This window comes from Phodopus roborovskii, unplaced genomic scaffold (genome assembly GCF_943737965.1).
Source record: "Phodopus roborovskii unplaced genomic scaffold, PHOROB, whole genome shotgun sequence".
NCBI classification, from domain to species: domain Eukaryota; kingdom Metazoa; phylum Chordata; class Mammalia; order Rodentia; family Cricetidae; genus Phodopus; species Phodopus roborovskii.
Genome location: NW_026125052.1, coordinates 22,453,107 through 22,468,489, shown reverse-complemented (window position 1 = coordinate 22,468,489; position 15,383 = coordinate 22,453,107). Strand labels below are relative to the sequence as shown.

At 50.5% G+C, this 15,383-nt stretch overlaps 1 protein-coding gene across 1 annotated transcript in view; it reads left to right on the top strand.

The window, feature by feature from the left end:
* Cacng4 (calcium voltage-gated channel auxiliary subunit gamma 4) overlaps window positions 1-6,607 on the top strand; it is a 53,027-nt gene extending 46,420 nt beyond the window's left edge. The window contains exons 3-4 of the mRNA XM_051179538.1: window positions 4,360-4,500; window positions 5,601-6,607. Coding sequence (XP_051035495.1) covers window positions 4,360-4,500; window positions 5,601-6,139 — 680 coding nt within the window. The 3' untranslated portion in view covers window positions 6,140-6,607. The remainder of the gene's footprint in view (window positions 1-4,359; window positions 4,501-5,600) is intronic.
* The last annotated feature ends 8,776 nt before the right edge of the window (window positions 6,608-15,383 follow it).

The window sequence follows — 15,383 nt, the reverse complement described above, 5'->3', positions numbered from 1 at the left end:
TGCACCTGATTGCCCCCCGCCCCCCCCCCCGACAAGAAAGGCTTCAGATTATGAGTCATCTGATAAAATAGAACAGCGTGCAGTTCCCATGGAGCTGAGGCCATGTCAGGCTGCTCCAGCCAGGCCCAGAACCTGAAATAATGTGACCAGAGCCCTGCTTCCAATCCACCTACCTCCCTTATCTTCTCCTCTTTCATCCCTTATCTTCTCCTCTTTCACCCTCCAGTCCTCAGATTCTACATATCAGGGGCCCACACTCTACCAGGCAAATGAGATCCCCTTCGAGTGGCTGGAGATCACTGTGGGGGTCGCACAGTGTACAACTGGAGGATTGAGGCTTGCATAAATTATGGTGTGAACGGCATCCTTCTGGTTCTGCAAGGCAGAACACATGAGAGGGAGCTGGAGGGACAGGGCTGAGTGGCAAGAGCTGTGGCCCCTAGGAAAGACTGTGGCAGCTTCTTCATTTTGCAGCTTGACAGAGAGAAGCCTTGGGAATAACACCATCAGTGGCACTGTCCTCCAGAAGCCAGAGTTGGGAGCCCTGGTGGTTTGGTCCACACAGTCAGCCTCCTGGGGTCCAGAATGGGATGGAGAAGGGTCGAGTAAAGGTCCGGAGTCACGCGAAGCATGTGGCCAGAAGCTTCAGCCCTGATGCCACAGGTCTTCCTGCCAGCAGTGTCCCCAGGGGACTGGGGATGCCTCAGAGTGATAGTATCAGTGTGACAGTTGTCTCTCTCACAAAGGACATGTTCTCAAATGTACCAGATCCCCAGGGAGACCTGCTGGTACACAACAAGCCCAGAGGTACCCAGGCCGGCAGGCTCTGGCTAATGGTGACTTTGGAGGTAGGAGGCAGAGGTGACTTCCTAATAAGCTAGTGTGTGTCCATTCGGTGGCTTGGCCCTGAAAACTGATTCCAACATTCCCCCAGAACAGAAGGAGCCAGCTGCTTACACAACTCTGAGACCTGTGAAGGTCATAGTCCCTGGAGCCACAGGGCCTGTATCTGCCAGGCTGCCCTGACTCTCGGTATTCAGGGTCCTGGCGTCTGTTCAGACTCCAAATGGTGGAGAAGCCCAGGAGAGTGGTCTCTGGGGGCTTATATGATGATCTCATTTGTTTCTTCATTCATTTACCGGAAACCTGTGACTCTGTCATGTGCCTGCCACCATCCTGAGCAAGTGGGATACAGTAGCATGGAAAAAGCTCTGCCCTCCGGGTGCTGATCTGGTGGCAGAGTGCAGGAATTCGTAGAGCACAAAAGGTTCTGTGGCAAGGGAAGGCCCCCAGAGACAGCAACCCAGCAGGCCCGAGACTAAGAGACTCTCACCCTGCCTTAGAAAATTCAAGCAACAAGTCAACCATGACTCTCCAGCCCTAAGCCTCCCAGGGAAGCTGGGCTTGTATTTTCAGTTACATTATTGTCACTGGATTCCTGGGGACTCTAAGCATTGCACACCACAGCTTGGGATTGGAGGAAGTCACCACCTCACGCCCTTCAGGCTTGTCCTTGGGTGTGTCTTGTCCCTACAGGCCCTGCCTGTCTTGCCCCAGGCCCGGCACCTCCCTCCTAGGTTCAGAATTTCCAGTTAGATGAAGGGTGTCTGTGCCAAGCCACGACGCTGCCGTGAGTCCACGGTGAAGCCTAGAGTAAGTTATAAGATAGCACCCATCCTCCAGACAGACACATATCATTGTGGCTTGATGTGGTCACGTGGCTCGGCTGATTCTAGCCTCTCATCCCTCAGACACGTGTTCAGCAAGGCTCTTGAGCATCTGAGCCCAAGTGGCAAGGGACAGGTGCTTGTAGGACTCACCCAGATGGAGGGCTCTGAGCCACAGGCCTCCAGAGTCTTTGAAGGAACTGAAGCACCCTTCTGATGGGAGATGCCCTTCTGTATAAATGTTTCTCTTATTGGTTGATGAATAAAACACTGTTTGACCTATAGCCAGTAGAGGCAGGAAGATAGGCGGGGCTAGGTGATGAGGAGGATTCTGGGAAAGGTTTCCAGAGAGGTGCCAGAAGAGGGTTGCCAAGTGGAGACGGGGAGGATAGGATGCGCCAGGCGTTCTCTGGTAAGATGAGGCCATGTAGAAATGCATAGATTAGTAGTTATGGGTTAATAATTAAGACAGAGTAGCCAATAAGAAGCCCTATCCATCAGCAAAGTTTTATAATTAATATAGCAGAACATGGCAGAACAGAAAACTCCAGATACACGCTTCTCTCTGGGCCACCTGACTAGTCTTCAGAAGGCAGGGCAGGGCCTTGACCTGAGTCTGGCCATCTCAGCTCACAGGCCTGTTTCTGAAGCACACCGGAAGCTACAGAAAGCTAAGAGAGTAGGGGAGGGAGTGCTGGGGAGAGGAGTTTTCTTTAATGCCCCCACACAATCCCTTCTCTGTGGAGCAGGGGCTCACACTGGGTGTACAGAAAGGAGACAAACATCGCCTTCAGAGGCTGCAAGGCCCCAAGCCAGTCAGTCAGCTGGCTCAGGAGGGGCACCTACCCGCACTTCCTGACTCACAGTCCTCTAAGGCCCACGCAACTGGATTTCTCTCGAGCTGTGAGGACCCGGAGAAGGCCGAGCTGCGAGCATCTTCCGTGACCTCCTTGCCACCCACCCAGATGCCCAGGGTGGACACTGGAAGCCTGCCGTGTGCTCTGGGGGGGGGGGCGTTCACTTCCTAAGGGGCTGTAGCAAACCATCATGAACCACGAGACTGAAAGCAGCAGAAATTGACTCTACTGGGTGGCAGCTGGAAGTCAAAAGGGGACACATTGGCAGGACTCTGCCCTTTCCTGCTTGCAGTTTGGGAGCACCAGAATTTCTTGACTGTATCACTGCCTTCCATCTCCGTCCTCATGACCCTCCCCACTGTCGTGGAAAGATACTTATCCCTGGACTCAGGGACCACTTGATCCCTGATTCAGGATGGTCTCATCTTGAGGCCACTAAGGTCCCTAACGACATATGTAACACCTTTTCCCACCGGAGGCCACATCCGCAGAGAGAGGGCATAGTCAACCCTTCTAGCGTGGCATCATCACTGGGGCCATGTTATGGAAAGTGACCTCAGGTGGTCACTGAAGGTTCCTGGCCCTACCCCACCCTCACCCCTGCTGGTCAAGGATTGAGACGCAGTTCTGTTGGCCAGCGTGGCAGACAACGTCTCGCTATGCCCTGCTGCCTGCCTCATCCGTGACTCTTGATGCCGTGAGCTTGTACGTCACCATGGGTGTGCACAGTAGTGATTTACTGAACATCGCTGGTCACTTAGGAGTGCCCAATGCAGCTGACCTTGTGCTACAGCCCCCACGAATTCATGGCCTTAATTTGAGAGATTTTAGTCCTCATTCATGGTTTTACTTTGTGGGATTTTAGCCAACAGCAGTTCAAACTTATGATATGGAAAATGCCAAAAATAAAGAACCCACGGGTTTTTAAAGTAACTTTTATTACAGTTTAGAGTTACAGTGGTTCTATTTTATTATTAGCTGCTATCAGTCACTATCTATATTTGATTTGTCAAAAAAAATTCAATTTTATCATGGTGGAGTGGCAAGATGGCTCCAGGTGCTTGCTGTGGGGACCTGAGTTCAGTCATGGGACCTACATAAAGGCAGAAGGAGAGAACTAAGTACACAGAGATGTCCTCTGACCTCCACACATGGGCTGTGGCACATGCATGCACATGACGATAATAAATGAAAATTTTAAAATGTTAACTTTGTCACGGGTATGTATGCATAGGGAAACACAGGGTCCTTGTAGGAATTGGTATTTGGAATATAGCCCCTTACAGATGAGGAGACACTGAGTTATTAAACCATGTTTCTCAAGTGCGGAAAGTGAGTATTTTGGAGAGAGGAGCAATTTGCCTAAGAATACACAGCATGTCACAGAGCTGGACTGACACCCAGTCCCATTTAATGTGCTAAATCCTGTACCTCCAACCATCGATCCAAGCTGGCTCTTGGGTACACCACTTCCCAATCTTCTGATACACGTATGGGATCGTTCAGGGGAGAGTTTAGTGGGCTGTGAGCTGTTGCATGAATGTCATGCCATCCAGAACATTGGTGATTGTTACTATATCCTCCTCAGTGCCACTGAGGGACTCCAGTCCCTCCCATTCGAAAGAAATGTGGTCCACACCCAGGAGGAGGCCCAGTGACTTGCAGGCAGATGTGACTAGAGTCATTTGGCTTCTGGAAGAGTAAACAGCCACCTTAGAGCCATCATTTGCCTCTGTCCAGCAGCAGGACTCCTGGGAGATACACTCACGGCCATGGCAGGGAGGATGGCTGGACTCACTGCCCTCCCTCTCTGTTTTGTTCCTACCCTGGCCTAGGCATTGTGCGAGCCTCCAGTGTCTTTCCCATCCTCAGCACCATTCTGCTTCTGCTTGGAGGGCTCTGCATCGGCGCTGGGAGGATCTACAGCCGCAAGAACAATATTGTCCTCAGTGCAGGCATCCTCTTTGTGGCTGCAGGTAAGTGGGGCTATCCCTCTGGGGACAGGAGCTGAGGCCATGGTCGCATACCTGAGCACATGGCCTTCACTGTCAGGAGTGTGCATCCTGGTGGGAGGGCAGTCTGAAATTAGTACATGGTCAACTTTAAGAGGACGGATGCATGGGACTGAGGCCAGGGATGGGGAGTGTCTCCTTTTGAGGAGACGACCCTGTTACAAACAGGATTTGACACATTGTGAAGGGTTTGCACATCGTTAAGTGCACTAGATGCCACTGAATCCTCCAGGAGGGTTAATTTGATAGTGTGTGAGGCAAAAGAATCGGGAGCTCTTACTGGGAAAGATGGCTGCCATTCTCTATAGAGAGATACTTTGCTCAGTCTAGGTATGGGGGAGGTCCTGCCTCAAGGAGATATGAGACAGATATACTTGACTTCCTGAGGGAGGCCTTACCCTCTCTGAAGTGGGGTACGGGGGGGGGGCAGGAGAAGAGAAGGGAAGGGGAACTGGGATTGGAATGTAAGGAATTAAAAAGAACACTGGCTGCTCTTGCAGAGGGCTGGGGTTTGACTCCCAGCACACACACTATGACTCACAACCATCTGTAATTCTTCTGGAGGATCTGATGCCCTCTTCTGGCCTTTGCACGTGGTACATAGACATACGTGCATGCAAAACACCAATACACGGGTACACAAAACATTTTTTTAAAATGAAGATCAGGAATCCAAAGCCAGCCTCAGCTACCTAGGGAGGTCTGAGCCAGCCTGGGTTACATGAGATCCAATCAAAAGGAAAGAGGAAGTAAAAAAGGAAAGAGGGGTGAAAAGGGGTAGAAAGATGGAAAATTAATTACCAAACCAGCTGTGGTAGCACATGCCTGTAACCCCAGCACTTGGGAGGTGGAGAATTAATTGGAAGTTCAAGGTCATCCTCAGTCACTTAAATTCAGGACATGCCTGGGCTACGTTAGACTCTCAAAAAATAAAAATGAATTATCATAATAAATATATTTCTCGGGGAAGACTGGCCACCATCCCGCCTTCAGCGGCCTGTTCTCCGTCCTGACATTACTGTGAATGTGACCTCTGGTCTCCCCCTGTCCCACTTCCCTTTCAGGCCTCAGTAACGTCATTGGCATCATCGTCTACATTTCCAGCAACACAGGCGACCCCAGCGACAAGCGTGACGAAGACAAAAAGAACCATTACAACTACGGCTGGTCTTTTTACTTTGGAGCCCTGTCGTTTATTGTGGCGGAGACGGTGGGCGTCCTGGCTGTAAACATTTACATAGAGAAAAATAAAGAGTTGAGGTTTAAGACCAAGCGGGAATTCCTTAAGCCCTCTTCCTCCTCTCCTTACGCCAGGATGCCGAGCTACAGATACCGGCGACGGCGGTCCAGGTCCAGTTCCAGGTCCACTGAGGCCTCGCCCTCCAGGGATGCGTCCCCCGTGGGCCTGAAGATCACTGGGGCCATTCCCATGGGTGAGCTGTCCATGTACACACTGTCCAGGGAGCCCCTCAAAGTAACCACAGCTGCCAGCTACAGCCCGGACCAGGATGCTGGCTTCCTACAGATGCACGACTTCTTCCAACAGGATCTAAAGGAGGGTTTCCATGTCAGCATGCTGAACCGACGGACGACTCCTGTGTGACCTGCCCACCCACCTCTGCACCGGCCTCCCCAAGAGTGGCTGTTTGTGTGACACGAAACAGGGTGACCCTTAAGATTATAGACAGTGAACTGGAGCTAAGGGCAACCCTGCCTGGCATCCAGAAGATGCCATGGACTGGCTTAGATGGAAGGAAGCCTGGAGACCGGAAGCAGGGCTAGGGTAGAAACGGAAATCTAAACTTTCTCCCAAGACAGGGTGTATTGCTGCCCTCTGGGTCTCTGAAATTTCCCAGGAGGCCCAAGAATTTTCCAGAAGCTGCATCAGCCTGCCTCTTGGGAACCAGGAAACCAGTCACGCCTGAAGAAGATGTCAAACCCTTTCCCCTTACCTGGGCACTGGGCCACAAGAAGGCTTCTTCCAGAACTGGGACCTCTGGGCTCCCGTCAGCTGTTTCCTATCCAGAAGTTCCTGTGTCCTGGAGCCCTCCCTCCATTCCCTTCTGTGTGTCCCTCAGCCTCTGTCTGGCACCCTGGTGGAGCCTGTGGTTGTAAACAGCATCTGTCTTAAGAGAAAGTTCTATGGCTACCTGGTGCTTCGGCCTTCAGCTGTCCTGTGGCCAGTTTCTCTCCACCTCAGGAGACCAGGAATCCAGGGCAAAGGCCTGCTTCTGGGAGTTTCTACTGAGCTCAGAATGGGCAGGACACACTAACTAAACTTGGAGAGATCGGGAGGATTCCATGGGTCTGAGGCCAGGCAGGCACGCGGCCTCTTGCTGGGTCCCTCTCCACTTGCCTGAGGAACCATTCTGTCCCCTGAGCAACAGAGGACCCTGCTGGGGGGCGGAGCCATACTCCCACCTCCAAACTGGTGTTCCAACGCAGATGTGCGAACTTCAGTAGAAGAAAGAGCAGCCTGAGAGTAAGCAGAGACAAAAAAAGAAAGAGAAAGAAGAAGGAAGGAAGGAAGGAAGGAAGGAAGGAAGGAAGGAAGGAAGGAAGGAAGCACCAGTTTCCAAGTGGTTCTGAATCACAGAGGACTGAACGACAGCAGGACAAACTGCACTCAACTCTTCATCCTAAAAGGTAGCAATGACCTCTCCCCCAACTCCTGTCATCATAATTTATTCTGCTGACACCCGAAGGACTCCATGGACATATGACGTCAAGGGACCATCCTGGGCTTTCTAATGTTGCCTGACCTCCCCCTTCCCCTCTTGAGATGATCAAAAACCGTGAGAGTGTGCCCAGATTGGAAAGAACTCTCCAGAAAGTGGCACTCCCCCACCCTTTTCTATAACACGTGTGCTTTCTAAGGATCAATTGTTTCTTACTTTTTGAGACTTCTTAATCCAATCTTGAACAGTCATCTGTGACCCCGGTAACTGTCTCACTTGGAAGTGACAAGCCAACTCTTACCTCAGTCACCTGCTCATGGAGCCCCCTGGGCTGACTCAGAGTTCAGACCCAGCTCGTTTGCCTTTCCCTGCCTGCCCTCATTGGCCCCGCCACCCCAAAGGAAGACATCCCAAGTCATAGCTCCAGCCAACCGCCCATGAACTAGATGTGAGCTGAGATGCGAGCATGCTAGGGTTCCTTTGCACTTGCTCAAAGCCGTCCCCTCCTGGCCAGGTTGGCTCCTCGGCGTGTGTCAAAGCATCCACAGCAGCGAGCACCAGTGTGGTCTGTCCCCCCTCCCTGCCCACCTCCCCAGCCACCCCTACCTCTCCCACCAGCACTGTAGCAGTCTTCTGCGGCTGAAGGAAGCCTCCGCCCCCCAGGGAGACCCAAGACCCGGCTCATGTCTCTTCTGGAAATAAAACAGCCTATGGTAAACTTCCACACAAGCCACCTTCCCAGCTGTGGTCCCAGAACTTCCCATGATTCCACGTGAGAAAGCTGTGTTCCCATGAATCCTACCTCTTGTCCAGTCCCAGGCAGAGTACACAGGCCCAGTCCAAGGACCGAGAAAGAGCTAGAAGCAAAAGGAAGAAGAGACAGGGGTTGAACGTCAGCTGCTCCAGCCCTCACGGCCTTTCTCCCGCTGACTTTTGGCCTCACTCTGGGGACCCTCGTTGCCAGCTTGCCCTCCCCGTGGGACAAGGGGAATGGAGCTGGGCCCTACTGCTAACAGTCTCAGATCTGGCTCCCTCTCTGAAGGGACATGAGGCCTGAGCCCATCTTGCCACCCTCCTCTGTGCCACCCTCTCCCCTGTGTGTTTCACCAGTTAAGCCCCTGTGATCCTGTACCCACTAGTGGTTTGGGGTTGTTAGTTCTGTCTCTCTCTCTCTCTCTTTTTTTTTTTAATTAAATAAAAACATTTTTAAAATGTTCTATTTTTGATATAATGGGGGGGCTCCCCTGGGATCCTCATGGGTGTCTAGTACCCCAGGTGTCGGAATTGTGTGGAACATCCAAGAGAAGGAGGTTGGTAGGGTGAGGGCAGACACCACACGAACAAGACTGGCTTCTCTGGCTTGACTCTGAAGACCAGGTCAGGCTTGCGCTCTGGAGAAGGTACCACTAAGATGCTTTTCCATGGATACGCTGGGAGCAGCTGAGTGAGTCACCGGTGGGCCTGAACTCCCTGAGCCACGGGAACCAGTAGCTCAGCACACCCAGGGACACATTTTCCTAGGCCCCCTTCTAAGGCAGGAAGAAAGAAGGCTGAGTAACCAGGACAATGAGTTTAGACAAGCTGGGCCAGAGGGAACAACAGGCCTCAGCCTCCTAGCTTGGTGCCGTTCCCTGGGACCCCGGATGCAGGAGGACATCCCTTTCCCTGGGACCCCGGATGCAGGAGGACATCCCTTTCCCTGGGACCCCGGATGCAGGAGGTCATCCCTTTCCCTGGGACCCCGGATGCAGGAGGACATCCCTTTCCCTGGGACCCCGGATGCAGGAGGACATCCCTTTCCCTGGGACCCCGGATGCAGGAGGACATCCCTTTCCCTGGGACCCCGGATGCAGGAGGACATCCCTTTCCCTGGGACCCCGGATGCAGGAGGACATCCTTTTCCCTGGGACCCCGGATGCAGGAGGACATCCCTTTCCCTGGGACCCCGGATGCAGGAGGTCATCCCTTTCCCTGGGACCCCGGATGCAGGAGGACATCCCTTTCCCTGGGACCCCGGATGCAGGACATCTTGAAGGAGACAGTAGCTGAGACAAGAGGCCACTATGCTTCCCTGTGCTGTTTCAGGACTGGACCCCCGCCCCGGGCCCAGTCAGGGCTGCCAACTGCCACGGCCTCGGGTGCAGGGAAGGTAAGGAAAGGGAGAGAAAGGGCCAGAGCAGACTGCCCACCGAGCTCTGCTTGGCAGATGGCACAGGTCCCGAACAGCAGCTGCTGTTAGTCACTGTCCCCTCCTGTGTGACCCTTTGCTGGGTATCAGGTGTGAAGAAAGATCATCATTGACTTCCCCCATTCTACTCACTCTGGGATCTGGGACCTTCCCATCTCAACACACACACACACACACACACACACACACACACACACACACACACACACACACACACACCGTCTCATAGGACTGAGATCTGGGATTTTCTTCCTGACAGTGGTGGGCTTGCCTGGTCTCTCTGAAGCCAAACTCTTCGCCTCCTTAGAAGCTTTTTACATCCTAGTCCCAGGGAAGGCCATGAAACTGGGAGACTGAGATGTGTTGCCCCCATACTGCTACCCTCTCCCTCCCAGCCTGTCTGAACTCGGTGTCCTGGTTCCTTAGTCTTCTTTCAGAAACATGGCCCCAGGTATGCTGAGCCACCAGGACAGCCTGGGGACTTCAGGCTTTTGCCTGGTCCCATTAGTGACCATGCTGTACACCGACTGTGCTGTTAGCTTGGGACCAGTTCTGCCTGGAGTTAGCACCTTGTGCCAAAACGCCCATGTCTACTGTTTATTCTTAGCCTGGAGGAAACCCTGGCTCAGCAGAAGCTGCCCAGCCATCCTGGGCTGACTCTCGTGCCAGACTGCATTTAGGGACTTGCCACCAACTCCCACAGTCACATGGTCACGTGTTTAGTTCAGCTAAAACTGCTGCCTCCGTAACTTGCAGAGCTAGGTCTGTCAGAACCAACACAGAAATCAGTTCCTTAATGAAAATAAGCTCCAGGGCTGGAGATGGGGGATGGATGGCTCAGTCAGTGAAGCACTTGCTTTGCAAGCATGAAGGCTTGAGTTCAATCCCCAGAACCTACTTACAAACATCAAGCCTAAGGTGGTGGCCACTGGCAGCCCCAGTATTAGGAAGGCAGCTCTCTCTGCCAATCAAATGACCTCCAAGGTCAATGAGAGACCTAAAGGAGGAAGACAGGGTTCCTGTGAATGGTTTCTATACATATGTGCACCACCATACATATGAACCACACACACATACAATCATTTATAAAAGAAAAAAGAGTAAACACTCATAACCCAGCCATAGATGCTAGTCCTCACTGTGTTACTTAAGAATAGGCCAGCTACACACTCAACAGCCCAAGTGTAAATGCTGAAGATAAGAACTTAATTTCTTATATCAAGTGTGGAGCCAGGCCCATGGGGGAATTTCTGGCTTCATAAACTCACACAGAGGAATCAAAGAGCCCGGCAGTGCCAGAAGCTTGGCTATGCCAGTAGAGTACCTGTCCTGTGTCACTAAAGTGAAGCCACTAGAGGCTTCAAGGGAGGCAGGAGAGCCCAGCAGGAAAACCTTGACTTCAGGTCCCTGTTGTGGGTCCCAGATACAGCACCTGGCTGCTGTATCTGGGACCCAAGATGAGAGGTATGAGGGAAGTGGGCGGGGCTTAGAATGCAGTGAGGAGATGGAGTAGATACTCTCAGTAAAGATACTTTTAAACTTGTAGCTTTCAACAAAACTGCCAAAGCGACCTCAGAAGCAGAAGTCTACAGTCCAGGAGAGTTAACACCACATGCTTCTGCCTGCAGGGGAGGGGCTTGTCCTTCTCAGCCTTTGTCCCCTGATGAGAATTCTAGAGGACATACAAGCTCCTGCAGGATACCCAGAACCTACCAATAAAATTGCAATAGCCAAGTGCATCTAAAAAAAAAAACAATAAACTTCTGTTTTCAAAATTCTATGGTTAATACCTTTGCCTTTAAGAAATAAAGAATTATAAGGGATTGCCCAGTCAGCAGACATGAGTTTTTGGATCCCCAAAACCCAACTGAAAAGCACAGTCATGGCAGTGGATATCTGTAACCCCAGCGCTAAGATGGGCTGAGACAGGTGGGTCCTTGTGGCTTGACAGCCAGCCAGCAAGTCTGGCTAAATCAATGAGCTCCAAGTTCAGCAAGAGACCATGTCTCAAACAAAGATGAACAGCAATAAAGAAAGACATTCAGGACCGACCTCTGGTTTCTGTACACACACACACACACACACACATGCACACATAAATTACACTAGAGAGAGAGAGAGAGAGAGAGAGAGAGAGAGAGAGAGAGAATGTTAAAGAAGAAAAAGTATCAATCAAAAGTCTACCAGGGGCTGGAGAGATGGCTCAGTGGTTAAGGACACTGACTGCTCTTCCAGAGGACCTGGGTTCAATTCCCAGCACCCACATGGCAGCTCACAACTGTCTGTAACTCCAGTTCCAGGGGACCCGACATCCATGGCAACACACCAATGTACATAAAATAAAATAAAAATTAAAAAGTCTTCTACCCAAGAAAAGGGCAGTTAACTTCTCTGCGCCTATAGAAGGGCCTGGGGACCTGCAGCTTCTGGTGCTGCCTGTTTCTATTTGCTGGTTTTGATCATGACACTCTTCCCATAGCATTTTTTTATTTTAAAACAAGGTCTCATGTGTCCCTAGCAGGCCTGGAAATGTACAGTGTAGCTGTAGCTGAGGATAACTTCAAACTTCTGACTCTCCTGCCTCCACCTCTCAAGTGTGGGCTTTATAGGTATATACCACCACATCCAGTTTATATAATGCAGGGGAGATTGAATTCAAAGCTTCATGCATGCTATATAAGTACTCTGCTCAGAGCCGCATCCCCAGGCCCCTACCCACACCTTTAAAACTGTACTTTTGTTTTGCTTTGCTGGGAATAAAACCCAGAGCCTCGGGTGTGCTAAACACAAGCTTTGCCGCTGAGCTATGGGCTCTGCTCTAAACTAATATGCAGTGGCTACCAACAATACAGAGAGATAGTATGTAAGGAGTAGTTTTTCCGCCAGCCTGGTCCCACCACGGCACCAAGACTCTGTATCTGATATAATGCTATTGGCCAGTTACTTGTTTCTTATCGGCTAGCTCTGTCTTAAGTATTAATCCATTTCTGTTAATCTAAGTACTTCCACGTGGTCTTATCTTACCGGAGAGAGAGGCCGCCGGCATTCTGTTCTCTCCATCTTCCATCTTGACTCCTCTTCCCTACTTCCTCTCTCCTCCTTGTCTCCTAGTCCCTCCTATCTTGCTTTCCTATTGGCCAACAGTGCTTTATTCATTAACCAGTATGAGAAACATATTTACAGAATGACATCTCCCATCAATAGTATTTTAGTGGTGTCCCGTGGCTGAACATTGTTATTCGCTTGCCAGCAGATGACTCCTGAATGAAGCAAGAGAATCAGGACTCTCATAATTTATTTGGTGGAGGTCTGGCGAGCTCTCACTCAGGGCTTCGTCCCAGTTTTAACCTAGGGCCTGATGAAAACTGCACATAGATTAGTAGAAATGGGTTGATTTAAGTTATAAGAGCTAGCTAAAAAGGAGCCTAAGTGATCGGTCTAGCATTTATAATTAATATTGCCTCTGTGTGGTTATTTGGGAGTGACTTTTCACAGGAGACAGAAAAGTTCTGCCCACAGAAAATCTCAAGCTTCCGTGCCTAGTGTGTTAGTTACTTTTCCCCACTGTGTGACAAGACACTTGACAGAAGCAGGCTGAGGAAGAAAAGGGTTTGATGCTCATTGAGGATGCAGCCCATTTTAGCATGGTGGTGAGAGCTTGTGGCAACTGGTCACATGACATCCATAGTCAGGAAGAACAGAAATGAACGCTGGTGCTTGGCTCGCTTTCTCCTTTTTATTAAGTTCAGGATCCCAGCTCATTGGATAGTGCTGCCCACATTCAGGGTGGGTCTTCTCTTCCCAAATAAAATAACCTTTTTATTATTGTTATTTATGTGCATTGGTGTTTTGCCTGCAAATATGTCTGTGTGAGGTCATTGCATCCTCTGGTACTGGACTTACAGACAGTTGTGAGCTGCCTTGTGGGTGCTGGGAATTGAACCCAGGTCCTCTGGAAGAACAGCCAGTGCTCTTAACTGCTGAACCATCCCTGTAGCCCCAATTAAAATAATCTTGGATGATCCCTCACAAACATACTCGGAGGCCAACTAATCTAGATAATATCTCAGTATACACCCAGTATCTAATCTATTCTAGATGATCCTTCACAGACATGTCTAGAGGCTAACCTATTCTAGATGATCCTTCACAGACATGTCTAGAGGCTTGACTCCAAGGGAGTTCTAGATCCTAAGAAGCTTCTTTCCACCAGGCCACACTCTTGCCCATCCTCAGCTACACCAAAATGCATTTCCCTCCACTCCTATAGTCCATCGGCTAATAGAATTGTGAAGGAAATCACTCCAAACCTAGGAGCATTAAACAGTCATTAAATATGGACTGGAGGTCTGGCAAGATCACTCAGTGGGTAAAGGCATTTGCCACTAAGTGTGAGTGATAATCTGACTTCACTCCCTGGGACTTTGCATCAAGTAGGGAACCAACTCTTGACCTCCACACATAGCCCAGAGCCTCTACTGGAAGGCTCATGACTGATCGCTTGCTCAAAGATCTGATGGAGGAAACAGCACACTGAATGCCTGTCTGCAAGGCTAGAAAACCCCAAGAATAGCATCTGGACCCAAGGACAGATATCCTGAGGCAAGAAGGAAAAGTGGAAGTCTCAGAAGATGGGCACCCTTTTCTGGGTGAAAGGAAGAATATTCCTGCTGTGACTGGGGGCGGCAGTCCCAGAAGATGTGGTAGCAGAGATACTGCTGTGATTGCTTTGACAATCTGTCCTGTCTCCAGGCCCCTGCCCTAGCTCTAGCTACCCCCACCCATCCTCCATGCCCACTGTGCTCTCTCCAGAACTCTCTCCACCGAGTCTCTTTCCACCTGCCTGGAGGAATGATTCCATGCCCTCCTGTAAAGACCATGCTTTCCCCGCCCCGCCCCCCCCCCCAGGCCTCTCTGAAGAAAGCTACACACCCTAGAAAGGTCCCAGCCTGGTTTCCCAGTTGAACACGCTTGGCTGCCCAGCCCCAGGAGGTACGTGGCGAGGAAAAAGGGAGAACTGGGGATGTGTAAGTGTCGTGGAATATTACTTTAAGATGTGCTACTTTTGTTCAAGCTGTGGAACATTTGTTTAATGATGCACAGGTGTGTTGCATTCTTTTATGTTGCATTTGTTTAACTCTGTAAAGCTGTGTCATTTTGCCTGCCTAAAACGCCTGATAGGTCTAATAAAGAGCTGAAGAGTCAATAGCTAGGTGGGAGAGAGAAATAGGCAGGGCTGCCAGACAGAGAGAATAAATAGGAAATGTCTAGGCTCTGAAGAAGGGACAGAGAAGGAGAGAGGACACCAGGGGTCAGCCACCAGCCACCCAGCCAGGCAGCCACGGAGTAAGAAGGGAAGAAAAATACAGAGAATAAGGAAAGTAGGGGCTGGAGAGATGGCTCAGTGGTTAAGAGCACTGACTGCTCTTCCAGAGGACCTGACTTCAATTCCCAGCAACCACCTAGTGACTCACAACCATCTATAATTAGATCTGGTGCCCTCTTCTGGCCTGCAGGCATACAGGCAGACAGAACACTGTATACATACTAAGTAAAGGTAAAAAGCCCAGAGGCAAAATGTAGTTACAGAGAAACGGGATAATTTCAGTTAGAAAAGCTGGCTAGAAACAAGCCAAGCCAAGGTCATAAGTAAAAATAAGTCTCCATGTATTTACTTGGGAGCTGGGTGGTAGGACCCTAAAGAATAAAAACAAAACAAAACAAAACAAAACTACATGTAGGGTTCAAAAGATGTTGGGACAGATATGCCTGAGACATGGAGACATGCAGCTTCCAACAAAACTGCAAGGTGATCTTAGGAACACAGGCAATCATGAACTCTCGGACTCTGACAACCATGAATGAACTATATTGAATCATTTCCTGTCACTGTCCTCCTCTAACCACCTCATCACTATTCCTGCAGTATGCCAGAGATGCTGCCTCTGATAACAGGCTTCCTTTATGCCCCAAGCCCCACC